This window comes from Lemur catta, chromosome 1, assembly GCF_020740605.2.
Source record: "Lemur catta isolate mLemCat1 chromosome 1, mLemCat1.pri, whole genome shotgun sequence".
In the NCBI taxonomy this organism is placed as follows: domain Eukaryota; kingdom Metazoa; phylum Chordata; class Mammalia; order Primates; family Lemuridae; genus Lemur; species Lemur catta.
In genome coordinates, this window is record NC_059128.1 from 281,157,455 (window position 1) to 281,169,607 (window position 12,153).

The following is a 12,153-nucleotide window of genomic DNA, read 5'->3' on the forward strand; positions in this document are numbered from 1 at the left end:
ATCCCAACTCACACTAAAGTGTTCATGACTTACCCCAGTCATCTCCCACCTGTGAAGTGGGGACAACGAGGTGTGTGAAGACTATAGAAAGAAGGGGATGGGGTGACTAAGGGTGCCTAAAAAGGGCTAGGAGGGCAGATGTCACGATTCACAGCTGCCGACCCTTGGCACCTTCTGTTGGGCCCAACACCTTTGATTTTCAAATGACACTCTCCTTTTTTTAATTGCAAATGAAATAATAATAATAAAAAGAGAATGAGAATGCTTGCCAAGGTCCAGCCATCTCTCTCATTATGCTGTAATACTATGGAACCCGTGTTAGGAATAACAAAGTTCAAATACACAAGCAAACACATGAATAGATGGCAGACTTTATTCATATACAATTGGAATTTAGGATTCCAGTCCCCACTTCTCGGGGGAAAACGGAGGACATCTAGAAGCGAGGGAGGCATACCCACCTTTCCCCAATGTCTTTGCCTCTATGATTTCACTGATGCGCCCGGGCCCCACTCCATTTTGGGCGGTGAGAGTGAACTTGTACCAAGTCCCACATTTCAGGTTTTCTAAGCGGTAGGAACGCTCGCTCGGGCTGATTGGAAAGCTCCCCCACTGCTCGCTGTTGTCCTCGGAGTACTGCAGGATGTACCCTTCGGAGGAGGAAGAGAGTCACGTGAGCCTCGTGTGCTCCTGCCAGAGGCAGACCGGGGGTTGCACGTCAGAATGGTAAAGAGATGAGAGTTCTGAGAATTGGAACAGCTTCAGGATGGAGCATTTTAACGCTTCCTGATTCTGGGAAATTGAACCCAGCCTGGGAGGAGTGCCGGGATGCATTCATTAGTGAGTTATTTGGGCCCACAGCAGACGTTATTACTGTGGCGGTAGGTATTGCTGGACAGTGCGGTGCACATGAAACCGCTTTCTGCTCCTTCTCTGTTAAAAGCCATATTGGGCAGCGGGGCATAAACACTAAGTTGCTAAATAAATATCGGCCTTTTGGAGCATACGTGCCTGAATCCTTGGGCACAGACACGGCTGAAGCTGAGCTATTTTTAGAGAACCAAAGCCCCGGGGAAGGCACTGTTACCTGTGGGGTAGGGACTCCCGAGCCAGCGCCTGGCCATCTGCTCCTGGTCTGCCAGGGCACAGACACGAGGCGACTGGCTCCAAGGCCTGCAGCCACGCCAACATTTCGATGGTGACCTGGCCTCTCCCGCCTTTGAAAATGCCCTCCAACTACTCATTCCCCGACAGGACCATTTTTACCTCTTTTATAACAACTAACAACACCTGTGAATAGTACTCGCCATCCCGCACCATGGATGAAGACACTGGGGTCCAGAGGGCCAGGGGAAGGGTCCCAAATGCCATCAGGAAGATACAAACTGTCATCCTGAAGCCAGGCCCTCCACCCCGTGATCACAGAAACATCCTTCCTCATTGCTCCTCCATCCCCATTATCTGCAGCCACATTTCTAGGGGCAAAGGTGTCACTTCTGCTCTGACTGGCCTGCCTGGTACACAGTGTCCTTGCCCCAATGACTGGAATCTCCCACCCTGCCCTGCGGAACTCCAAGTCACTTGTCACCCTCTGCACTGCAGTGTCTCCTGACCCCAAACGGACAGCATTAAGTGCTCTCCGAACCCGTCCCATGGAGGCCACTCATCTCTGATTCCCCCTGGTGGCCACGGTCAACACCTTCCCTCCTCCTTTCATCCTTCCCTCCCCTCCTGGCCCTCGGTAGCCGTGGGGTCCTTTCTCCCTCCCACACCTCATTTTCTCTCCTTTGAGTTCCCCATCTGAGCTCCTCAAAGCTCCTTTGATACCTGGCAGGTTACACCTGTGCTCTCTGTGATCCCATGGTCACATCCGACCTCCGCCCCAGCTGCCATACACGTCGTGCTGCCTGTACCTCCCTCCCGCTGCCCACCATCTAAGCCACTTCTAACAACTCCTCCAACCCTTGGTGATGGGCCGGTGTGGTTCCCTGTTCCCTGCTATCATCCTCGGTGACGTCAGTATCCATCAGTGTGGGCACACCAGACTGACGACACCTCTCAGTGGTGGCCACTGCTGTATTTCAGGGACACCTTGGTTACCTTTGTCTTGGACTCTCTTCATCACTAAACTTACTTCGCCTCTAAGCCCTTGCACTCGGACACTCTTCTTGTTCTACCTCTCCCACAGGGTTGTGCTTGCAGAATCCAAACCTCATTTCATTTGAGCCTAGCACCTAGGGTCCCCCGAGGCTTCCCTGGGTGCCCCATTTCTGTTTTCCTACGAGAATGTTCTCTAGCCAGCCTCGACCATTTCAGCAAGGAGGCTGGTTTCCCTCTCTCTCTGGACTTCTAGCCACACTTCTCTTGCCAGATACCAGCTTTGGTAACCTGTGATCCACTTTTCTTCCCAGCTGCCCAGCATCATTTAAGAAAGTCACTAAATTGTGGTAATTGTGACCACTATAATTTTTGCTACTTATCTGCAGCTGGGTCCTTGATGCTGCTTGGCAATGACTTTGTTCATCTATTGATGACTCCCTGTGCATTTTGCAAGGCAGCTGTTACAAATCCATCCCACGCTCCTCAAACCCACAAACACATCCTCACCCCTAATCATCCAACTATTTAAGAAATAGCCTCACCTTTTTTTTCCTATAAAAAAGGAAAATACTCCCTTCACCCAGTGGAATGATGGTAAATGTTTAACAGTTGGCTCTTGGAGAGAAAAAGAAAAAAAACCCTGATTTGTAGCATTTCTGATCCCTGTGATGTGTGACAAGTCCCAATGTGGCTGCGGTCACTGGGTGCAAAGCTGGGAAGCGATGGGACAGCTTGCACTCTGGAAACGGAATGAGCTGGCTCCAGAGACCACCAGCTTCACCCTGAAGTGTCCCTGTATTTCCAGCTGACTTCTCATCCTTACTCTTCTCTCAGAAGAAAAGATGTTCTCTGCCTTCCGAAGTCTAAGCCCCTCATCCTCTCTCACGATGTTGAGACCTCTTTCGTGATTCAGCCCCTCTTTCCTGTCTCTTCTGTCTCTGGCCCTGGATCAACTCCCTTTCCTTGGTCTGCAAATTGCCCAGAATGGAGTCTGCCAGTTCCACTTCTGCTTGAATGATCACACTGTCCCATTCCTTTGGTATGAACCTCATTTATATTTACCTATCATGCACTAATTGCAAAGGCTTTGTGCAAACAGATTGGTTCCCGTCTAAACCCTAGCTTCTCTGTTACTACCTTATATGTCAGAACAGTAAGTGTGGTTACTTGAATGAATGATTGACAGTGTTGACAAAATGGAGAAGAAACAGTATTCACACTCTCAGGGAGAAGTTTACCAAATGTCTTTTTTTCTTTCTTTTTTTGCATTTGTTAATATTTCACTCTGACAGGATGCACCAGAATAATTTGCGAATGAGATTCCTTGGAAGAATGACTTTAGTTTCAACAAATACCCTAAAATTAGATATATGGTTTCTCACTTAGGTAACAGAGAAACTAATTATAGGATATATTCTTGGGGAGAATAAGCTAACACATACCAGTTACTTGATGGAGAGGAGTCACTTATTGGGCTCTGGACAATACAATTATTCAACTATTGCAAAAAACCCGTATCTTATTACCTCTGATGGAACTGCCCCCATTGTCTCCAGGGAGCCAGGAGAGGGTGATGGAGGAAGATGTGGTTTTGGAAACTGTAAGTCGAGGCTGATCTGGTGGCACTAGGTAGGGAACAGTTTTTAGAAAACAAGAATTAGTTTTTCACATCTTTAATCTTCTTGAACAGTCATTTACCAAATCATTTTTTAACAGCCATTTATTAAATAAGTGTTTTAGGTTGCTAAAATATGCAATTCACTTCTGTCAAACTGCCTGTTTAGTTGATATCCCAGTTAAAGAGGTAGAATAGAGTGAATCTATTATTTAAAGGAAATTCAACCACATTTCTACGTGGATTCATATGTAACTCATTTCTTTCCCAATTCCTTGAACTCCTGAGTTATTCATCACTAATCAAAATCTTCTTTAAACCTTCTCAGGATACATGCATTATTTTACTCTGAATTTCAGCCATGAAATTCAAGTGAAAAAGATAAAAGGCATCCACTTAGCTGTTCTGTTCATCTCAGGGAGGAGAAAGGGGAAGGGGAAGAAGTAGCTAGTGCGACAAAGAATTGCAAAAATGTCCACCTTTTTAGTTACTTTCCCAAGATGAAACACACACACACACACACACACACACACAGCGCTCTGAACATCACAGCGGTGCCACTGGGCTACAGCAGATGAACTAAACCTTCCCGTAAGGTTTGCAGACTATATTACATACTTCTAAACTATGGGCCTCAGTATAATTTTGGACAGGTTCTAAGGGCAGAAACACTAAAGAAATTCAAAACCAGATGATCCAAATTATGTACAAAGCTTCATATAAAATGTCTTTCTCTTTTCCTCTGAGAGAAGCCTGATATATTGACCCAAAGGCCTGAAAAATTGACCCAACTCTTTAAAGTCATATTATAGTGCCTATCTTCCAAAATGCTCTGGAATTCTCCTGACTTCAATTAACTTGAAATTCAAGATCAATTTTGCAGTGATTTAAAAAAATATATAGTCCTTCTCATCCCCTTCCATCCTGCTGAGGACGGTATTGATTTTATTTTTACTCGCTGTAATCTATTAACGTGACAACACCTAAATGCAAAGAAGCATGCACTTTGATTTTTCTACTAATAAAACGTCACTGTGCATCCCAATCTGAACCCACTCAGTAGCTGTTTGGGATTTTGCACACCATTTTAATATGACAGTCTTTTGAAGTTGTGTACATTTTGTGTATGATATCAAGAAAAATTAAATACCCTGTATTAAATACATAGCTAAATATTACAGCAATTTTCTTAGAGTTTCAGTTAGTGTCATTTTTACATATATTACATATAAAAATTGAGTTAATTAGCAGACATAAAAGAACACAGTTCAAACTTATTTTTGTTTGTGTTTTCTGGGTTATACATATGTAAATAGTGCAATTAGTAGAAATTATTAAGAAGGACTTTTTTTAGAGATGCACACATAGAGAAAAAACAGACTAGGCATTTTATATGCAAAAATGTATTGCATCCCAATATCATCTCTGGGACTGTGAGTGCTTTTCATTTACTTTGATTTGTTTAGTTATATTTTCCAAAATAAATTTTTTTTGGTAATGTTAAAATCTCTGTTGGCTCTTTATAAGGACTGCTTCTTTAAACTTGTTCAATTTTATTCTTTGCACATAAGGCATACATGCTAAAGATATTACAAAGAGTTCCCAAGTTCTGTACCTTGCACTTGTAGATTTAAAATGATTTCATCGGACCCCCAGTTGTTATTGGCGATGCAGCTGTAGTAGCCGGAGTCTTCCGCTTTCACCGTGCGGATAATGAAGCTCCCATTGCTAAAGATGCTCCGCCGCCCATCAATCGTTACCAGACTGGGTGTCCCGTTACTACCTCACAGGAAGAAAAAGGCACAGATTAAAGAGGTTACAATCCAGATTAGCTGAGATTGGGGAAAAGCATAAAGACTCTCCCTGAAGCAACAACACATTTGGCAGCGTAATATCTCTTGTATAATGAAAGAATTAGAATATGATTATACAATAAAAACCAGCAATAGCTGAGAAGGTGAGTTTTTTCATTGTAAAAAAATGCTATGCTGAAGGCTAGGCCTGTGTCAAGAGCACGGATGCCGGCTCGAGCCGGTGGCCCCTTACACGTGCCAGGGACTGTCACACCCTGGATGGGTCTCTCTTTCCCCCCACCCTGTGGACACTGGCAACTTCCTCTTTTGGGCAATCCTGGGAATTCCTTCCACAGGCAGAAATGCCGGTTTGACCAAGTCATTCATGGGAAACTCAGTCTTAGGATCTCTTATAGATTCACTTAAAGTCACAGTTCTTAATGATTTTGTCATTAAAAAATGAAAGGTGTTATCTCGGGAGGGTGAGGAATTGACCCTAGGAAAGAAAGAATTTTCTGGCCGCCATACCCACTGCTGTGGTGGCAGACTGTCCAGTCACCTGAGGTCATCCTCACCTCAGGCAGGATGCCAGCTTGACCTTGGGGCTTACATGGTTCCTTTGGATTAACTTTAAATGCAATGAGAAAAGTGGTCACTGGACTGAGACAATTATTCCAATAGTTTATGTCTTTTAAGTGCTTTTGTTTGAAAATAGGCACTCTTTTTTTTTTTTTTTTTTTTGAGACAGAGTCTCACTTTGTTGCCCAGGCTAGAGTGAGTGCCGTGGCGTCAGCCTAGCTCACAGCAACCTCAGACTCCTGGGCTCAAGCGATCCTACTGCCTCAGCCTCCTTAGTAGCTGGGACTACAGGCATGTGCCACCATGCCCAGCTAATTTTTTTTTTCTATATATATTTTAGTTGTCCAGATAATTTCTTTCTATTTTTGGTAGAGACGGGGTCTCTCTCTTGCTGGTCTCGAACTCCTGGCCTCGAGCGATCCACCCGCCTCGGCCTCCCAGAGTGCTAGGATTACAGGCGTGAGCCACCGTGCCCGGCCCGAAAATAGGCACTCTTCTGAATCCATTGTATCACATCTCTATGCTCATAGATGAATTTTCGATTCTTTATTTATATCCTAACTTCTTCCTCTGAATAGAGATGAAGCACTTTAAAAAGTTACACGGGCAGAACGCATCTCACCCACTTGCTCCCTGCGACCTCGGCTCCTATTAGTTTAATAATTACTATGGAGTGTGAAGGGCCAGATTTGATATTAGCAAAGTCCTACTGTATTCCATTTCTTCAGGTTATTTCTCAGAGTATTCGAGGTGGGGTTATTGGTTCTTTATTTTTGAAGGAGAACAGATAAGTGTTAAGTCTCACCATGATCTTGGGTACATTCGTTTCAGTTATACAATTATCTGATAAGGGAAAACAGACTTTCACAATGATTGTTTTATTTGGTTAGACTATTTTCCTTGTAAGCATTCTCTTATGGATTTAAAGGCTCTGAGTTTATATAGAGGACTGATGCAATAGATCAGACCCTTCAGTGGTAAAGATGAGATTCCTTCCCTACCTTCATCTTGGAAGAAGTGGTAGCTTCCCTTGAGCTTTCATTAATATAAATAAATACAAAATTAGAAGACCACTAGACCCAACACGAGTATGTCATACACAATCTTTCAGAGTTTCACTAAAGGCATACATTGGGTTACTGGTTACCTGTCTTTCATCCATTTCACTGCAGGTGAAGGGTCCCCGACAGCTTTACAAGGCAAGACAATGTCCTTCATCCATGGAGTGGTCACTGTCCCACTGAATGTCAGGATTCGTGCAGGAGCTGAAGGGCCACACAGAGCAGAAGCCCAGTTATCCCACAGACTCGTCTACACAGAGACGACCTTCCCAAATAGAGCAACACCCCAAAATAGCAAGTGAAGCCAATTAGCATCACAACCGTCAGAGCTATTCTCTGGTACCAGGATTATGAGGGATTTTTGTTGTAAGAACACACAGCTATGGAAAATCCCCATTATAGCATTTTTTTCTCCTATTGACTAAACATGAGGAGTCTAAATTAAATATTTGGGGTTTCATAAGCCAAGCAGCTCCAAGCTGTGTTTTCTATGAGCACAATTATAATATTTCTCAAAGCACTTTATGAAACAATTTATCTCAACACCAAAACTGCATATTAAAATATACTTTTAATATCCAAGAGAGCAGTAGACAATACAAAACATAAAGTCCCCAAAGACAAGAAGAAGTAAAACTGGAACAACTTCTATTTACCAATTTTGTGGTACTTTCCTGATTTTATTATATCAACTTGATCTTCAGCACACACATTAAGGAAAATGAATGTTTTCAGAGCAGCCTCTCTTAAAGCACAAACATTTGCCTGGGACAGTGATTCGGATGCCCAGACAGGAGCACCTGCCGGGGCATCTGGCACTGGCACAGCCCCAGTGTGGCAGAAGTCCCAGGAGACAGACGGGAGAAAGCCAGGGTGAACCTGCCCAGAGAAGGGTCTGTGCGAAGACCAGAGTGGGTAACGGTGACAGGTTCCTAGTGCCACCTCCTTGAGTGAGTCACAAAAGCTGGCAGAAACACCAAACACAAGTCTTCCAGAGCAAAACAACCTGCCTGACCTTGGACGTATGTTGGGACGCTACTTTCTGGGGTGTGAACAGGAGCCAGAGGCTGCATCCTTCCTTTCTTTTAGCCAACAAGCTTCGGGGCTGGGGACACAGAGGAAACCCGTGCTCCCTCTGTGACTTCAGCCTGGGGCGACGCACCAACACAGAGACCGCAGTAGAAGCCCTAATCTAATCTTGGACCCATTGAAAAACAGGACCAGTGTTGGGAACCCTGCACCAATTTGGGCTTGAGGATTTGCATTGGCAAAGGGAGGCGCAGAGAAGGCTCCCCAGGGAAGCCCTGGAATCCCAGGCAAGGCGGGATCCCCAGAGCCAAGGCGTTACGGAGCCCTCCTTAATGCCGACCGCGGTCATTAAGACCTACAAGACCATCTGATACCACCACTGTTTTATGAGGGAAAAGAACCTGAATATTAAAAACTAGCAAAGATGTGATCAAAGAATAAAGAACAATTCCTCAAGTGACATTAGTTTTATGAAATTCATTCTACTGGCTGTATTCTTCCTTCTTTGTTGTGGACTGATAAATACTCTTCACAAATCATCACAGGTCTGCAGTCAGACACATAGGAATCTTTGATCTAGTCTAGGCTAACTGGTTTATGTGGTATGCTCAATGTTTTTATGAATCTTCCCATAAGATCTGGCATCCAGAAAGTTCTTCCTCCTTCTCTGCTGCTCACCATTCAGAGCCCCGCTCATTGGTAGTAGAAGTATAGGGTTCTTCCAGCAATGACCTGAATTAAATGCTGGGCAATTGGCTTTTAAAATGTACCTACCCTATGTCCATCCCCTGTAATTGAAAACAATATTTTTACTGACCCATAAATTCTAAAAATCTAGGAATCACTGGCTCTCAGAGGACTTATGGGTGGAGGGTGATGGGAGAAGGGGCAGAAGAGCAAGGCTAGATGGTGGAAGGCTTTGATCTGTAAGCTCTGTGACAGCAGGGAACCACACCATGGTAGCCCCGGGTTCTAGCCATGAGAGGTGATATGCCTTTACCGCAAAGTAAATATTTGAGACTTTTTGGACGATACTGCCTCTGTCACAACTATGTCTGCTCTCTTGGCATGAAAACCTCTATAGACGACTATATGTAATTGAATATGCAAATGAATGCATGTGACTGTGTTCCAATAAAACTTTATTTATAAGGGAAAAAAAAAAAAAAGACCTACAAGACCAGTTCCTACTCCTGCGGTTCCTTCCCAGCACTGTGGCCAGAGTCGGGAGAAAGAAGAAATGCCAGAAATCCAAACAGCTGGATTTTGTGTTTTGAGCAATAAATGTTGCACTGAAATCCATGTTTGAAGCAACTTCCCCTGATTGAGGTAGCATATTCTAAGGTACAATGTTCCACATTATCGAACATTTCTGATCTTACTTCATGATAACTAAAAGATCCCAGTCGGGTAGCAGTAGATTTCTGGCATTAGTAGCTTTTAGTATTTTTTTTTCAAACTTCTCAGACTGTCCTTTATATGGTGGGGAATGTTCTCAGCAGTAAAATGGGGGTGATTAGGGAAATTCAACAAAAGTTAGAGGTTTTCAAGCTTTTTAACAGTTACCCACTTTAAGAAATATATTTTATATCAAAACCCAGACAGTATACACATATTGGGATGTTTGTATGAGTGAAAACAAAATTGTACAAATGAATGCTTTATGTGACGCATTCTGATATTTTCTACCTTTTCTCTAGTCTAGTCTATTTGATTCTATTCTATTTTATTCCACTGTAGTTCTTTAATATGCAGGTCATAACCCCTTAAACTAATTCCAAGACTTATGAATGACTTCCCATCAGCAATTTCCAAAGCGCAGGCTAGAGCTACTTCATCTTCAAGCCCAACACATCCTGTTTCTAGAACTAAATGCCCATTTGAGGCAGTTGAAATTTAAAGGATCCTAGCTGGAAATTCCATGACCTGTGGTTCTCAAAGGAGGCAAGAGAGTCACCTAGAATCTTTATTAAAAATTCAAATTCCCATGTTGACCTTATTGATTCAGTGGGTCTTTGGTAGGCTCAGGGAGTTTGTCTTGTAACAAGCATCCCAGGCGATTCTGATGAGAACCTCTAGTCCACCTGCCACCTGGACTTCCCTCAGATTCTGGTCCTGTTCTCGGTCACATGGCCACACTCTCTGTGCCTCCCCCTGCCCTAGACTCCTTCCCAGGGGGGGTTCCTCCAGCACCGGTGCCGAGGTTGCACACCTCGGCATGGTCCTCTTCTGCAACCTAAGTCTGTATTTTGGACCCTGCTGTCTGGCAGCAGAGACAGACCGCTGCTGTTCTGCCTGCATCTCCCACAACTTCCCATAGCGGTCTCCTCTCCTGTGAGCTCCCGGCCCTCCGGGTTGGCCTTTCCAGTCTTAATTGTTTGCCCGTGTCCGGGCCTCTGGGCAGCAGCTGCCAGACTGAACGTCTGCTCCATCCTGAGGTGGTCCCTAGCTCAGCCCCTTCCCAGAAAACCTGCCTGGATCAGCCCTAACTCTCAGGGAACCTCCCTTGAACATGAGAAGCAGAGTGTGTTTCTGGAGAAGCAACAGAGCACTGGGGACCACTGTGCAGTCTGGTCCCCAACCTCAGCTGGACTCACAGCCCTCCCTGCCGGGCTCACTGTTTCTTCAGTACCTTCCCTTCTCCCCCGCTGCTCCCACCTCTGCTTCCCTGTGATGACAATTCCCTACTGTCCCTCCTCCTACTGACCCTCCCCCCATCCCCAAATCGCCTAATGCTTGATGGCAGAAACGGAAGGCCCGTCTGGGGGCTCCACGTTTCCCGCCACCGAATCTGAGTCCGAGTTTCATCCTCCCAGCCACAGTCCTGTGCTCATCGGTTCCTGTCCTGTGTCATCAATTTCTCCCTCTCCACTGAGTCTCCCCATCACCTCACAAACGTGCCTTCACAGCAGCCCTAATAGAAAACACAAAACCAGGACCTTTCCTCGGGTGCGAGCCTGCCCTGCCTCCTCTTCTCCTCTCGTCGCTTCTCCTAGGCACTGTGTCACCAGCATTCTGCCAGGTCTGCCTCTTCACCTCCATCGCGTTCTCACCTGGCCCCGGCTCACTCCTACAGGCCCCTCCGCACCTGCCGGAGCTGCCCTCGGGAAGGTGCATGAGGTCCTTTCGTGGCCAAACCCATGGGAATTTTCTGCCTTGCTCTGCTTGGCCTTCCCAGCCGCAGTCCCCCGACCCCCTCAGATGCTCCCTCCTTTTGGAAGCATCTGTCCTGAGTTCCCAGCATCATGCCCTCCTGGGTCCCCTGCCTCTCAGGCTCACCCCTTTTCCTCCGCCTGCTCTCCCTCCTGTCCCTCCTAGGAGCCAACCCTGGGCCCTTGCCTCCCGGCTCCCCTGCGTCTCTCAGACCATCGCATCCACAGCCCAGCTGTTGGGGAGGTCCAGGCGCCGACCACTCTGTGTGTCTGCCTCCTGCCAGGTGTCTCGCGAGTGCCAGCACGTGCCCCCTGCACAGGCACTTCCCAGTGGATGGCTCCTGCCTCGAGTTTAACACGTCCAAATATCCACGTCTCCTCTCACCTGCTTCAAAACCCACGTTGTCCCCGGTCTGCCACACCAGTGAGTGACACTCCCCTTATGATACCGGGTCCTAGAATTCGGGGGTTCATTCCTGCCGTCTCCTCCAGCCTCCTCCATTTCTGCCGCCAAGTCCCATCAGACCTGCACCCACAGCATAGCCTGGGCCGTCCACTTCCTTCAACCCACTCTGCGACTCCGCCAGTCTCCGTGTCACTGGGTGGCCACCCAGCCTCCCCACTGGTCCCCTGCTCCCCCCACCCTTCCCTCTCTGCAGTCCATTCAGGAGAGAGAGATCAGTTTGGTCTTAAAAACACACTCGCCATTAACTGTAACAAGTGCACCATTTAATCACAGAAACTAGGTGGGAGGCAAATGGCAACTCTCTGCACTGTCCACAATTTTTCTGTAAACCTAAAACTGTTCTAAAAATAAAGTTTAT

The 12,153-nt window shown here is 45.9% G+C and overlaps 1 protein-coding gene across 1 annotated transcript in view; it reads right to left on the bottom strand.

Annotated features, from left to right (window-relative positions):
• Window positions 1-12,153, bottom strand: part of DSCAM (DS cell adhesion molecule) — a 718,109-nt gene that overhangs the window by 49,161 nt on the left and 656,795 nt on the right. The window contains exons 22-25 of the mRNA XM_045558333.1: window positions 7,235-7,352; window positions 5,331-5,494; window positions 3,627-3,725; window positions 462-650 (exon numbers count right to left, since the gene is read on the bottom strand). Coding sequence (XP_045414289.1) covers window positions 462-650; window positions 3,627-3,725; window positions 5,331-5,494; window positions 7,235-7,352 — 570 coding nt within the window. The remainder of the gene's footprint in view (window positions 1-461; window positions 651-3,626; window positions 3,726-5,330; window positions 5,495-7,234; window positions 7,353-12,153) is intronic.